Source organism: Halictus rubicundus, chromosome 1 (genome assembly GCF_050948215.1).
Source record: "Halictus rubicundus isolate RS-2024b chromosome 1, iyHalRubi1_principal, whole genome shotgun sequence".
Taxonomy (NCBI): Eukaryota; Metazoa; Arthropoda; class Insecta; order Hymenoptera; family Halictidae; genus Halictus; species Halictus rubicundus.
In genome coordinates, this window is record NC_135149.1 from 32,310,274 (window position 1) to 32,326,005 (window position 15,732).

General features: G+C 40.4%; 1 protein-coding gene across 2 annotated transcripts in view; it reads right to left on the bottom strand.

Moving 5' to 3' along the window:
- The window catches only part of LOC143361311 (furin-like protease 1), a 318,740-nt gene that overhangs the window by 53,866 nt on the left and 249,142 nt on the right, over positions 1 to 15,732 (bottom strand). For both annotated transcript variants that reach the window (XM_076800622.1, XM_076800613.1), the window contains exons 2-4: positions 6,346 to 6,564; positions 4,517 to 4,645; positions 1,622 to 1,787 (exon numbers count right to left, since the gene is read on the bottom strand). In XM_076800622.1, coding sequence (XP_076656737.1) covers positions 1,622 to 1,787; positions 4,517 to 4,645; positions 6,346 to 6,564 — 514 coding nt within the window. The remainder of the gene's footprint in view (positions 1 to 1,621; positions 1,788 to 4,516; positions 4,646 to 6,345; positions 6,565 to 15,732) is intronic.

The following is a 15,732-nucleotide window of genomic DNA, read 5'->3' on the forward strand; positions in this document are numbered from 1 at the left end:
CTCTTTCGAATCAGCCCTTTACCAGCGACAAAATATTCTTGTATAAGGACGAAAACTTGAGGCACGTAAAATCATTTTTCGCCTATTTTTGTAGGTAACTCGGTCACTCTACCTTATCGCGAATCTATGGAGTCTTGGCTCTTATGACTGGCCGGCTTTTTTAAAATTGTTAGGGAAGCTACTGGACGCTAGATTGAACCTTCCCCTTTCGAATGAGCGCTTTCCCAGCGAAAAATATTCTTATACGAGGACGAAAAGTTGAGGCACGTAAAACTATTTTCGCCTATTTTTGTCGGTAATGTAGTCACTCTACCTTATCGCGGATCTACGAAGACCGGGCCCTTATTTTAATATTCATTTTTCTTTGTTTGGGAGGATTGTTAGTTTGCAAATTTAGTTATAACTAACTAAATTATTTACGTTCAACTATTCCTGTTCATCCGCCGGCAACTAGTTACCATTGTTAAAGTTAAAAACTTTCGAGTGCTCCCGAAGATAATTGATTGTTATTGTGCTCGGAACTGGAATCGAATCATTTTATACTTATTGTCTCAGGATACGTTTCCAGTCTCAGCGTCCTGGATGCACTAAACACGGATTCTAACTACTGGTCACCACTGGTTAGTGTGTCGATTACAGTTTTGAACTTGCTCGCAATTACGGAATCAAGGCTAATCTCGACCTTCCAATCTAGGTCCCTGTGACAATGCATTAGGAACTGTGAAATTTGCGGTTAATTTTCCCGTATGCGGCAAATTATACGTTCGACGGATTTGCTAACAGAGTTATGTCGTCAGAGGGCGCGTATAATCGAGGTTTAAACAATTGCCGCTACGATAAGTGTTGGATGAGCTCTGAGAACGCTTGAAAGCTAGCGATAAGGACAAAAATGACGAGAAATAAATATACTAACATTGATCGTTAATAACTCGATAAATTATGTTCACTACAATTACATTTATGACTATATTTGTATTTTACTTCCCATACTTCGCCGGCAGATTTAAAAAAAAATATATTTCAGGAGAATGTGACAGGGTAAACAGAGCACAATAAAATACTTTGCCCAAGCACTGGTGCGAATTACTCCTTCAAAAAAAAAAAATGTAATTTAATGCGTACACGGGAGATGCCTTGATAATACAAATTATATCAACGTGAAAACGAAATGTACCAGACATTACTATAATATTGAGGCATCTTGATTTGTCATTTAAGTGATTTCAGAACTGCTCACAAAGACGTACCGCAAGTCGAACAAAATTGTCATGGCACGAATTTTGCAAATACCATAAAGCGACGAAAATAGGATTATTGATTGAACTAGGAAAGAGCTGAAAAGTCAGTGGAACGTGGCAGTAAACGCGAATGACGAGCAACATTGCGTGAATTTTTCAGACTTTCGCGGATGCTCGTAGAAAATAAGTGCCCGTCGAAAGGGCCAGGCTGCCGCGAGCTGCGAAGCGTAAATTTATTTCGGTCGTCATTGTACGATGAAGAAGTCTTCAACCTATAAAGGTAACTCGAGTATCAAAGGTTTTACAGCGCCGTGCACGTAGGTTTTTCTACGATCCCCGTTACGAGTTTTGTTCGGCTGTAAGGGTTCCGCACACAGACTTACCCCCGATGCCAGCTCCGAACGCGACGCCGACTGCGCAGATGGAATTATTAGCGGTAGCAGCCACTTCACCGGCACATCTGGTACCGTGCCGATTACTATCTAAAAGATCGTATCTCGGCATAGGATCCTCGTCGTGATTGTTAACGTCGTAACTGGCTTGCGGATCCTGGAACGATAATTTCATTTTCGTTTCACGAATCCTCGAGTATTGTTTTCGTTCAGGCAACGTTATTAGCAAACGAAACTATTCAGTCTACCATTTCCCTTTGCCGCGAGCCACTTAATCTAAGATCCTCGACGTTACGCATTCTCCTGTGCTCAAACCTTTGATAGAGAACAGCGAAACTCGAGCAACAATTACAGATTCTGTATTACTCTTTATTTAACATCGTGAACAACGATCTACATATTATGTCAGCCGTTTATTTTCAAAGTGGCCCAAGTCCATTTGTCAATTATTTTTTGTTGACATTACGATTTATTTTTCTTTATCGTTCATAATTTCTTAGAAGATTTTTTATCTTGAAGTGGGATCTTGAAAATCTTTCCCTCTGTTGAGATTCGAGAGGACAAGTCAGCGAATTAATACCGAACGAACTAGTTTTGGAATTGGCGAATACAACGCGACTGCAATTTTACAAAGTTCACGGGAAATATCGATTTCCTACTGGTTTCGATTTAATTGCACTTTCCTTCGGGCGGTTTATAAGAGATTGTTTCAAAGTTCTCGGTCCGATGTCACGGTTCCCAAACTCGTTCCTACGAAATTGTGTCGGAACGTTCAAACGATTGTAATATTAGAATGTCCCATAAAATCGTACTGGCTGCGGCGACACAGCGAAACGAGTATTTGAAATTATCGTCGATTATTAATTCATGTGTGCGAAAAATTTTATTGGTCGAAACGTGTGTCCCGATATTCCTCTGATCGTTAAAGGAAGCAGTAAAATAGAATACGACTAAAAATGAATAATATTCTATTAAATATTATAGGAAAAAGCAATTAGTCTAATTAATTTTATTAGCCGTTCGTTTAGTTACAAACCTTCCTACAAAACGTGAAATGAATTGTGAAATAAATGTGGTAAACTCGCACGTCGCTACTCTATGTGTCTGACCATTACGATTTAACTCTACTTAAAAATTTGTAAGAATTATTAATGCGATGGCAACGTTAATATCTTACAATTATCTGACATAATTTGGAATTTTGGTTAGAAGAGGATTGCATTTGCAGCAAATTAATACTTATTTTTCGCCTTTCCTCCGTTACAAGTAGAAAGAATAAACGTATGGTCAGACACGTTAGTCAGACATGGCGCAATCATGTTGAAATTGATTCAAATTCTATTTATTTAAAAATGTCATGAATGAACTCTTTTTAGTTCTTTTTGTATGCAGATTTCACATAGCAAAATTTCTGTTTATTCACCAAAAAGCACATCTTTAATTAAATTCAGCAAAATTTCTGTTTATTCACCAAAAATCACATCTGTAATTAAATTCTATTAGTAAACTGCGCAGATCAATTTGTATAAATTCTACCAGTTTAACGTAATCCTTTTCACCATTTCCTAGAATAGTTTAACAATATTAGATTACTGTCGTTCACGGTATCATGTTATGTCGTATCTATTCCTCAGTTCCAATAATAACGTTTAATATACACCTTTTCTAAAATAAATGATGTAGAGTCCCATTTGAGATATTGCAGTTTGTAAATACCTAAGAGGACATCGCCACTTCCGTAATTTCCTGATACAAACCGATAAACTTAATCTCCAGGTACGGGCAATTTGTGTCCGTACTACTTTGCTCGAAACTTTGCGGACCAACAGAGACACAAATATTCGATCCGATACTCATAACTGCTCCGCGTTTTATCGATTGCAATATTTTCGATCCGCTACTAGTGGCTTCTATTAGAGCGGAGCGTATAGTCCGCCGGTGTGTATCTCGTTTAGATCAATATCGGGGCAGCAACCCGTGTCTGATCATGGGCGTCCATATCTACTGCGAGATTGTACAGAGTGTTCCTAAAACCATGGTACAGCCGCCAATGACTCTATCACTTTTCTATAAAAGTTGAATACAATTCTAAAATGTAATTCAACATTTTTCTCGTGACGCTTCCCCTCGAAAATAATACATTTGAAAAGTGTCTCTCTCTCGAGCGCATCAGCGAAAAGGAGAACTGGCAAACCATTGTCAGACATTTTAGCCGTTTCAAATGGAATAAAACGTGCGTTTGACAGATTTTTCAACTGGACTATTTTAATAAGAGGTAGTCATTCGAGGCAGATTTTATTGTTGAACTTCCCTTTCATATAATACCGTTGTCAGTTGCGCCACGGTTCCCGGAACATCCTGTAGGGCTCTGTGCGCATTTCTCTGTGGTTGCCTTATTAACTCCGGCCACCCACTAGTAAACACACGGTCCGGGTGCGGTTCAAGACTGCCACTCGACTCGCTATCTGACTCTGAATTCCCTAGTAACTTCGATACCGTGACGCAAACCCCTACGATTTAATCCTTTGCGCTACGGAAAATCATGGATCTGTAAACCTGCTTTGTAGCAATCTACTCCTTCGTTTAAGTGCACGCGAAACCCTGTTTTGCCATGTGTGATATTACCAATTTTCTTTCTCCCACATTTCCTTTACAGGCCTGTCTAAAAATACGTAATTATAGAAAAGTGCAGTAAATACAGGGAAATTGTGGCACTGATTATAATAATTGGAATATGGCAGACCGAATATAAAAATATATTTTATTTTCTATTGCGACGTGAAATGTAGTTGTGTTGTTCGAGGGATTGAAAATTAGTTGCTTCGAATGAAGCTTTTAATAGTTTCTCCGATCAGAGATGTTTGATAGAATGACATATGGACTCACATAATTTTTATAGAGATCCGGATGATCTTTCTCCAATCCGTCGTCAAGAATCGTGACCACGATTCCATTCCCCGTAATTCCTTCGGCCCAAGCTTCCTGCACGTTCATATCCAATCCGTTCCCCCTGTTCTGAAACGAGTCGTCAACATTTACATTTATAATGTGTGTATGCTCCACATATTTATCGTTCAAACAGCGGAAACTTGAAATAGACCAACTTATTCATATACAGTTCACTCGATACGCAAAAGTAAACAAAAGAGAAATACGGTTATTGATACGGGATTTTTGTCGAACTTTAAATGCCATTCGATTCGACGATTCAGGAAATAAGAGCGAGTTATTTTGAAAAAAATGATTCCCCGGTAAGTTATTAAATGTATTCACTGTAGGAATTTTAACAGCGCCTACGGTTGGGGAAGAAGAGTAGAACAATTTCTTGCGGGACATAAAATTTTTCACCTAAAAGGCTTGTTAAATGAAAACGTGTATTCAATTTATTTAACACTATTAGCGAAGCACTCAGTCGAAATTTAACTGACAGTTTTGGGTTAAAAAAATGGGTTATGAATTTTTAAATTCTTCTTGAAAGTGGAACTAGGTTGTCGCTTAAAAACGGAGAACTGTTTTAGTACTTTCTTGTTCATTAATATTTATATTCTCTTCTTGTCGTATTTTGCACAGTTGAACATTTTTTGCAAGGCGTTTATGTAAAACTGCTGCAGCTCTGGTTGAAATCGATTTTTTATTAACAAAAACGCTACACGTTCTTCGCATACGCGTCAACAAATGGAATATAGTATTGATATATATATAATTGATATATTATGTTATAGTTCGTCATAACTTTGTGTCATGACATTTTCATTATGTCATTTGTTAATTGTTTACTGAGATACCTGCATCGTATGGAACGGAGGAGAAACGAATATACTTTTTCGTTTCGAAACTTTTTCAAATTCAAACGACTCTATCGACGCTAAAAAGTTTCTTTTAGTACTAAAATGTTCAAGTTTTTGAAGATTGAAGTCTTTCCTTTACGACGAACTCTGAAAAATTGAAGTAGGATTTTTTGTTACCATCTTGTTAAACTTTGAACGAAAGGTCTGCCATCGCCAAAAAATATTCGACCGAAGTGGTATCTCTCCGCGTTTGCCCTGTTCCACATGATGCAGAAACGTCTTCGGGAGAAACAGTTAATCGGTATACAGTGACGAGCAAAAGTGTAAACAAACTTTTCTAGTTTTACATAACATCATCACAGAAAACTTTTGATTTCCTAGCCAGGTTTTTACTATATTTGCAGTATGCTTAGAGTCCCCGTCTTGTTGAAATACTACTTCATCTTTAGCAAGTTCAACAGAATTAACAACAGAAGGTAAATTATTCTGCAAAATATTTAAATACTACAGTTGGCTATCAGTGTTTGTCGACAATTTCATTTCCCTAGCATTTGTGCACTATCTTAACCCGATGAAACGTGCAAAACTGTAAACATTGCTTCGAATCCTTATTTTTGTGAAATATTATATACATTGTTAATATTATCTAACATAAACTGTTACGTTTTGTTTATTACCATATAATTATTAGTACCTAAGCCTTATCATTCAATTGAAAAATAGATTGTATTATCACGTTTTATGTAAAACCAGCGAAGTGTGTTTACACTTTTGGTAGTCACTGTAGGTGTAATCAGATTTAATGCGTGAATTTGTATCGCGAATGAAATTTGAAAGAACCAGTATGGATTCGTGAAAGGCTTCGCGTCCTGCGCACGGGGTTGACCGGTTAAATCTTCGAAAGCAGAAAAATTCAAACGAACTAACCAAGTACCACATCTGCGACCACCTCTCGTCATTCAGGATTGTGTGGAGATTGGACGGACCACGTTTGATCAGATCTCGTTTCGTTCGTGATTTGACCCGCTGCTGCTCGGCCCGGCGCACCCTGCGGTCTTCTATTAGCCTCTGGTGTACACCGAGGTGTGGTTCCGTGGACCTCTTCACCACCGACGTGTGCACCATGTGGTACCAGTCGTCAACTATCTGTAACAAAAAAGAAAAAAAGATGGAACGATCCCGCATGAATCTCGTGTGTCTTGTAATCGCGGACCGCGGCGCGGCGGTTTAACTTCGTTCCCCGGGAACAAATGAATTTTAATGAGCCCTCCCCCCATTGTTATCAAATTGCGACTGGCTGCCGCTTCACGGTATATAATTCGCTCTTTACGCGACGAGCATCCCGCGGGCACCTTGTAATTCATGCGCGAGTCGCTTGGGCTTGTATTTCCAGCCGTTGAAATAATATTTACCAAGATTTACTCCGGCCCGTTTCGCGGCTGAAGCGGAGTGCAAAGCCACGTGTCTTCTAATTTCGTTGAGCTGCGGCGACGTTAAAGCGTCCCGGAAAATATCGCGCGGACACTTCCAGCGACTCTATACGCCCGTAATTGTGTTTTCTATGCCATAGAAACGGGACGCCACGCGAAAATCAGCTTCGAGCTGAAAGCCAACCCAAAAGGGTTTCTTCGCAATTCTCCCTATTATAACATTAATTTTTCGGCTGAACATAAATTGTTCTAATAGACTAGATTTTCCGACGAACAGATTCCCAAAACAAAAATTAACAAGCACCAGCGTTGCTTCGTAGAAGGAACGCAAAAGTTGCAAAATACGCAGGTGCGAATTTTATCAGTATAACACTACACCGTATATGATTTTGAGAAAAAGTTCCGGACAAAAATTGCAGAAAATGATTGATTCTGCGTATTACTACCCTCATAGTCACAATAACTGTCCGCTTTACAAGCCTGAAGTCATTCGAGTGAAGTGGACATCTATTATGACCATCGGTGTATGTGATGTTATTAACACATTAAATACTGTAGATACAAATATTGTATGTACGTGCGTAGATGGAAAGGATCGGTTAAGTCGACCTTTCTCTCATCTGTCACTCCTGCTTGGTTAATTAAAACCGTGCTAGGTAGTTCTTTTTTATGGTGAGGTGTTTTGAGTAGTATAGAAATTGTACAACTTGTTAATAACAATAACACGTAGTTTAATTATAACGACTGTACAAAATATGTGACTTAAATGAGGACTAGCTGAAGACTGATGGAATACAAACCGAAGACTGAGGACTCGCACGCAGAGATGGGTATTTAAGAGATGTGAAATTGGTGGTGGAGGTGGTTAATGGTAGAGGGAGAAAATTGGGGGTGAGTGGTTAGAAATTGTCCAGACGCTGTCTTACATGGTTATGTGCCGGAAACTCGCGGAGAACTTGGGACGAGTCCCGTCGTTTGGGTCTTAAGAGTCTTCGACTCTTAGGTTAATTTATTACCTCTAGCAAGGGTGATCGAAGTGGTTGGGACTCGGTGTCAGGTTCGAGAGACCCTTTCGTGGGTCCTGCGTTGCGTTGCGTCTCAACAAATATCGTAGCTTCAATTTATCTTGTAGTACAACATGTGAACATTATTAAAAACTATCGGTACACGGTACACATTTGATAGTATACTACAGCTTGATCCCTCGGATCGTGAAACGTTTTGAAGCGTGTTTGAATTTTCCTCGGAACAAGCGGTTTCGTAGTTTTGTGAAAAGTTTGTTCGACGCGCGACTTTTTTTGACAACGACTCCCGCGCAGTTTACAAGCTTTTTCGTTAGGGACGGGGGATCCATCATTTCTGGATCGATGCGGCGTCGCGCATGGCTCGTAAAGCAACATTATTTGATGCACAAGTTTGTTCGCCGGTACGGCGATACAGGCAAGTGAAAATATACGCCGAAGAGCAATGATAAATGCGGGAAGTTGGAAACAGCTGTTAGGCGCAAGCTTCTTACTGTTTCTTTCCCTATGACAAATTGCAGCGCATTTTTTTCCTGCTCCGCGGACTTGTTCGTCCCACGAGTGAGATTTGCTATTTTGCAGTTTCATCAACCTGTGGAGGGAAAGCTAAAGCAAGAAATATTCACCGAGGAACTTAACGGTTCTGGAAAAATATCTTACGACGAGCAGCGGAAATTTTTAATACGGTTAACTTAATTCGGAGAATAAATTTAGGGCGAAGTTGAAAATTTTAAATTCAGATCAATTCAAATTCTCCGATCGATGAAATTTGCATTCGGTAGATTAGAGACATGTAGATTTTTAAATATTCCATGCAAGCATAGAAGTTTATGACAATTTAATATTAACGACGGGTATATTTTCCTTGGAATTACGATACCGTAGACGGCAAATTCACTCGTGTTTTCGTATACGAATTGTTTCGCAGCGCGAGGTCGAAGAGATAACCCGCGTTTACGTCAGAACCGCCGCAAAAATGGGGGCTCGGCGAACAATAAAACTCGTCGGTGGCGGCGGCTTCGTTCTATTTGCTTGTTGATTTTAATATTACGAAACGGGGAATTAAATTACAACGGCAGTCGGGAAGAGAAATATACAATTAGCCAAGGAATAATCGGAGCACATCGAAAAACCACTGTCTCTTTGTAGTTTCCGTGAAATATCTTTCACGAAACCATCTCTTTGAATTGTTACGGTTGCTTATTTTATCTCGAGGCACGTGATGCTGTTCCACGGTAATGCGTTTATTCGTAATACAGAACGGGAAATGCTTTTTACATACTTATTACATAGATCTAGAAACAAGGTAGAAATGTACTATAAAATTTGTTCACATTCGTTTCTGATTATTGCTGCGTCGAATTGTTAATAATTTATTCAGTCGTTCGTAAAGCTTACATGTTACCAAGTAACGTGGAATTGTTAGCATAATTTTAGTGTACGATCCTTAAAATTTAACCGCTTTTATCGAAAGGATACGTTTGCCAAGCAGAATCGGTTGAACTCGTCAATTAACTGGTAAATAAATATTGTCCATTATTGAAAACTGAGAATAAATAAAAGGAAATGCGAATCTCTCGGAAAATATAAATTTTGTTAACGTAAAAACGTTGAGAACGTTATCTTACAATTTAGTTGTCGTATCTACCGAATACTTATGATTTCTATTTATAAAATTGTTTATGGACATTATATATTATTATTAAGCGTTCCTTATCCCGTATAAACTTTACTTCTAATTTAATTTGAACTGACAATGATAGTGAGATTAATGGTCACGGAGTACGTGGAATACAGAACCAGTATCAGTTCCTGCTGTAAGTAGAGTGAGTGGATAATAGTCAGACGCAGTAGCCAGGTTTTAAATGTTCACTTTACAGAAAGTAAAACCTTACTTAAAACAATATTATTTAATCGAAATATTCTTTTTAATATACAGGGATATAACATCTATATTTAGTGTACAGAGAGATAGTATAATAAAAGAGCATGCAGTAATAATACTTGGAAAATGAAGATGAAAAAATTTACAATGAGAACGAGTCGAAAACGCAAGAATCTTTCTCGGTAATTTAGCAAACATGGTTAATTGGGAAAAAACAATCTTCGATGGTTCATTTGGTAGACCGGTGGACTGTAGTTGTCGCAAATGAGATTAATTGGAAGAAAGTGACTAAAACCCAATTTTTGTGACAAGGCGAATAAACATAGTGCACGCGCTACACCATCAATATTTTCATTAAGTTTTGTAAACTCGAGAAAATGTATATATTGCTAGTAGTACCTCGTGAAATGACCGACAAAAATTGGAATCTGCACAGAGGTTCGCAGTGTCAATAATACTCGCTCGAAAATTGTCTATTCTATCTCTTTCAGCGGAAACCAGCATTTAGGACACCGAAAGAGACGAAAGGATTCAGGACTTGGGGCAAGGTAAGCAGGTCTTGGCCCTCTTCAATTTCCGTCCCTCCGCGGTGCTTTCTTTCATCAGTGTGGGTACGTTTTTCTTCGTTTTCGTCGGTGGCGGAGAACAGGGACACACCATCTTGCACTTGTCATGATCCGTCTGTTTGAACTTGGGCGCTTCTACCGTGCTACTGTCGATGCAACTGCGATCTCGACTGACTTCGGACGTGGTGGGTGGGCAGGGATCCAAGCCGTCCTTCGATCTGTAAATCCTCAGGCGAATTGGGTACTTCTGGTCCTTCCACTCGCCGGTCCCTTTGAATTGTGCCACCTTTCGACGCGTGACAGGAGTCGGTCGTGGTACTTTCACAGGTTTCGCGGAGGCCTTGGGCAGCTGGCAATCAGCGTGCTGCCACATCTGCTTCACCGTGGGACACTTGGCCAGCCGGTACTTCAGCGTTGACATATTCGGCTTGGCGTCGCCAACATCGCCGATCTTGAACGAGCCCGTCGGCTTCCGGCAAGAACTGCTGCCGAGCGCTGCGAAACTCGCCTCGCTCCTGAGCTCCTCGCCGGTTTTACCTCCGCGCGGCAGCTCGAAGCAGCGGCTCTTCTTGTCGTCGAACCGAACGATGCACGGGTTCGACGAAGACGACTCCTGCCACTCCCTGATGGACCCCCTCGATTTCGGTTTCGCCTCGGTCCTCGTGCGTTCACACTTTGCCGGGTCTTGAATCAAGTTTCGCAGTTCGAGTTTTCTTGGTGCCGGTGGCCGCTTTGACTTCGGCTTTATCGAACTACGAAAAGGGATGAACACCTCGGTGCCGGATGTCTCAGTCCGAGAGCCCGGTTGCTTCTTCTCGGACCAGTGACTAGGCTTCGCGGGCAATTGCGAGTGCGATTCGTTGGTTGACTCGAACTTCGACTCGCAGCATTCAGATTTTGGAGCTTCGGGACTCGTTTTCTTCGGAGTTTCCGGGGATTTGCATTTCAATAACCGAGAAATCAGTCCGTCCGCCGTCAATGAACATGTCTTGAAGGTGTCATTATCTTTGCTGTCGCTGGCCGATGGTTTTTTACTATTACGGCCGCACACCCGAGCAAGTTTCTCGCGAAGGGATTCGGCCTGTGATTGGTTACTCGACTTTGACGGTTTCTGTTTCGTCCATGGAGGTTCCTGACGACATGATTCGTTTGTCTGTTCACTGACAACGGTTGCTGGTTCGTGGCAAGCGGATTGTACAGACTGTCCTCCCGAGGGGCAGTGTTTTTCTTGATTTGGAGATGTTGATAAGTTGTCACACTTCGTAGCTACATGTTGTTGATCTGAATGTCTGAATGGTTCACCGTGCTGTTGATGTGGTTGTTGATACTGTTGTTGTTGATGTTGATGGTCGCATTGCTGCTGATGTGGTTGTTGTTGTTGTTGTTGATGGTCGCATTGCTGTTGATCTGGCTGTTGTTGATGGTCGTATTGCTGCTGATGTGGTTGTTGTTGATGGTCGCATTGCTGCTGATGTGGTTGCTGTTGTTGTTGATGGTCGCATTGCTGCTGATGTGGTTGTTGTTGTTGATGATGAAAATTCTGAGTGCACTGTTGCTGTTCTTGTTGTTGACTCTGTTGTTGCTGTTGTTCTTCTTGATGTTGATGCAGCTGCTTCTGTTGCTGATATTGCTGTTCTTGTTGCTGTTGCTGTTGATGGGGACATTGCGGCTGTAGTTGTTGACGAGAACACTCTCGTTGTTCCTGCTGTTGTTGTTGTTGTTGTTGATGGGAACATTGTTGCCGTTCTTGCTCTTGCTGTTGACGAGGACATTCTTGCTCGTCACACTGTCTCCGTGGATGATGATATTCTTGTACCTGCTGTTGCTGTTGATGAGAACACTGTTGTTGTCCCTGCTGTTTCTGTCGCTGTTGATACGGTTGTTGTCCTTGTTGCTGCTGTTGATATTGCTGTTGTTGCTCATAATGGAAACCCTGATGATCCGATTGCTCGGATGGTTCGTCGTGATGGTTCCATTTCGCTGCCCGACACTGTTGATTTATGGAACGGTCACGTTGCTGGGAACCTTCTATTGGGTCATTGCTTTTGCATCGCAGCGACGGCTCTGGTTGGTGAGGTCCAAATTCGCGTTGCTTCGAACATTTCACCGATTCATGATCACGATTACGAGTTTGTTGCGCGGAAACTTTGTGCCGATCTTCGGCATGGCTACGTTGTCTCTGCCGAGGTATTTTTCTCTGCTGGTTCGAAGATTTTGATGTTCCGTTATAATCGTATCGTGGAGATTCGCGTTGCCGAGGACAGTGGTCCACTTTGTTGGACGAGTCTGGTAACTTTAGTCCTTGTGCATAATTTTCGTTGCCACTACAATCCGCCGGTTGACGTTCCTCTCTGGTCGTATAGCGTTCCCATTGTTCCGAATCCTTGGTTGACCTACTGCCATATTGTCTAGACGTTACATCCTGGGTATAGTGTCTGACGAAATTACTCAAAGACAACAGAGACGCAATTCGACTCGGCTGGAAATATTCAATATCTAAATCCTGCAAACAATTCGGATAATCCTTGATCTTTGTTTCCTTCCCGGCATTCGTAATCGCGCACGATCGTCGGAAACACGTTGGAGAATCGGATTTCAGAGAGTGTCCGGTTTCACTGAAGCTTCTTTTCAGCGATTTCAAAGTAGTTTTTCTACCGGCACAGCACTTCGCATAATCAGATACTTTCTGATCGACGACGTAATCTGACAATCGCCTGGATAATCTATTTACCGCGTTGTTGGGGCAAACAACCGCCGAAGCGCCGCTTAGTATCGCAGCACCGGGAAGTTTCTGTCGTTCTTGTAAATCGGAATTCCGTTGGAACAATTGAGCTCGAACATTGTCCTCCGAAAGGCTCTTCTTAAATTGCAGGAGCGGCTTCCTGCTCTTTCGCAGCGTCAGGCTCGCGTTTGAGGGCACCTGTCGCGAAGACACTTGTATTATCGACGCGTGAAATAGACGTCTTTCAAGGGGGATGCTATTGAAACGCAATTCGAGCGAGTCAAGCCGAATGATAATTAGTGGAGTGTTCAAGCGAGTTGGAAAACTGCGCAACATGTACAAACAGCGCTCGCGAAAACAATGTGGCGTTCGCCTAAACTGTCTCGAGGCTCGAGGAGCTCGTCATTAGACGGTGCGTGTTTGCGCGAGCTTGTATGTCTTCGAACAACCTTCAGAAAACAGCAATTTAAGAACAATTCATTTCTCCGCGAACCACTTTGTCAAGTCTCATTGCCGAGTCCTTTATCTCTTGTACCTCTCCTCTGATATTGACAGACCTTTCTTAATTTAAGAAGGCTCCTATTAACCCTTAAATGGACTATTGGAGCTGTCTATACTAATACTCGATATATGTTGATTTTATTGTTTGAAGACTCCAATAAACTATTTAAGTTACCTTTTTAATGTCCTTTCTAACCTTAATGTACCTTTCTAACATTAACTAAACTGAATTGCAGCACAAATTCGCTTTAAAACTGAACTTAAGGGTCAAATTTTTATAAAAATTACTGAATTGCTAATTAAGCACGCACGCAGTTGACTCGAATCAAGTAGAAAATTAATACGAAGGGATAAGAGAATATAGAGTTTTTTTTAATAGTAGTAGGTAATTGGTATATGATTAACAATGCATCCTTTCGCGAGGGTCGAAGTGTCTTGTTAAGGAGACGTACAACCCCGTATTTGATTTTGTGCCGCTGTTGATTTATTGTCAAACAGATCTTAATTGCAAAGTTTTGTCAGCGGCCTCTAGAGTGTTGCAATCCGGGTCGTCGATCATGCGACTCGGTACGGGAAGAGGGCTTTACCTTCTGAAGTAGAAACGCTAACATTTCCTGCGACGATTCATCGATGCTACCAAGGACTCTCCTTTCAATTCTCTTCAATATTTCTCGCAGCCTTCGCACGCAGTCGTTCTCATAGTATTCTTAGTAATCCGAGAGAGGAGAAAATTAGGTGACTGGTGTGTTATTTTTAAGGTTAATTGATCGACTTCTCGGGAATCTCTTTTATCGCGTTCACTTATAGATTTGGCGTTAACAGAGTTGTGGTAGAATTTGGACTGTACGGATTAAATTATGGATTATCGCAGCATAATTGTTTTTAATGTGAAATAAATTTTGGTTTCCAAAATTAGTTACTAAAATTTTGAATTTCGTTAGGTGGAGTCTGAATGTGGTTAGCTGAAGTTTCTTATCGATTTCAGTCTCAAGGAAATCGATATTTTTCATGAAAGCGATACAAGTTTAATGTATTTAACAGATAAATGAAAATAACTCGGTATAAATTGTTCTGCATCGAGTATTGCTTTTGAAATGAGTTTATTAAGAACTTCAATATTTGATGTAGAGAATAATTATTAATTTGCGGTACTTTCTTTTAATAATCATATCGGATTAGAATCGAAAGCTATTTTTTCAGGCCAAAGTTCAAAAATTCAAGAGAATAATTGGAATAATATTATTTTCTTTATTCAATACTTGAAAGGTACCTTAATACCTTTTTATACTTAGGTTCACATATGTAGGGGTGTGAAACCTTGACAAACCTTGAAACCTTTACAATAAAAATACTTTATTTCGGAACTGAATGGAACGGACGCGTTTCAGCCCTCTTATATACGATGCTCGCTCATGCATTGTCTTTCGGCTACCCTAATCGGCAGATCACCAAAGGACGCCTTTGGTGGCTGCCGCCTTGCGACAGGATCGACGATCCTTTGGTCGCCAACTATGTTGCGCACCGATCATGCACGTGCGTATCGTATTGTTTTCCTCTACCACAAGTGTGATTAGTTTTCCAACAAAAAAGAACACATAATCCAATTCGGTGAAAGTTTTAAAACCACAGAATTTTTGAAATATCTACGCGCCAGAAATATACACATAAAATTTGAAGTCCAGGTATAACGTACTATTGGAAATTCAGTTGCCACAGTTCCTAAAATTCGATTCGAAACTTAAAATTGGAATTGACCAGGTAAAATGGCTCTTCGTAATTCATGCCTCTGAACATCACTATATTATATAGAATCTAATATTATACGAGGTAACATAAAATGAAATCATACGAAATTTAATGGAATGTAAAATATTTTATATATTTTACAATACGTACAGATCTTTTGTTACGTACGTAATTAAATTATTAGATCGTCCCATAAGTTCGTGCCGTTTACTCTTGTACCATTTAAATTCTAAAAATAAAACATGTAATCACCCTTTCATTCCGCAACCTCTTCCGACCTTTTTGACAAAGACATCACTATAAAGTTTCTGCAATTTTTCATTCAAATACTTTTCAATGGTGGATAATATAAACATATCCACGGCACGAACTTATGGGACGACCTAATATATCTGAGAGGACTAAGCGTAGGTTTTGAAATACAAAATAAGAAAATTTGAGT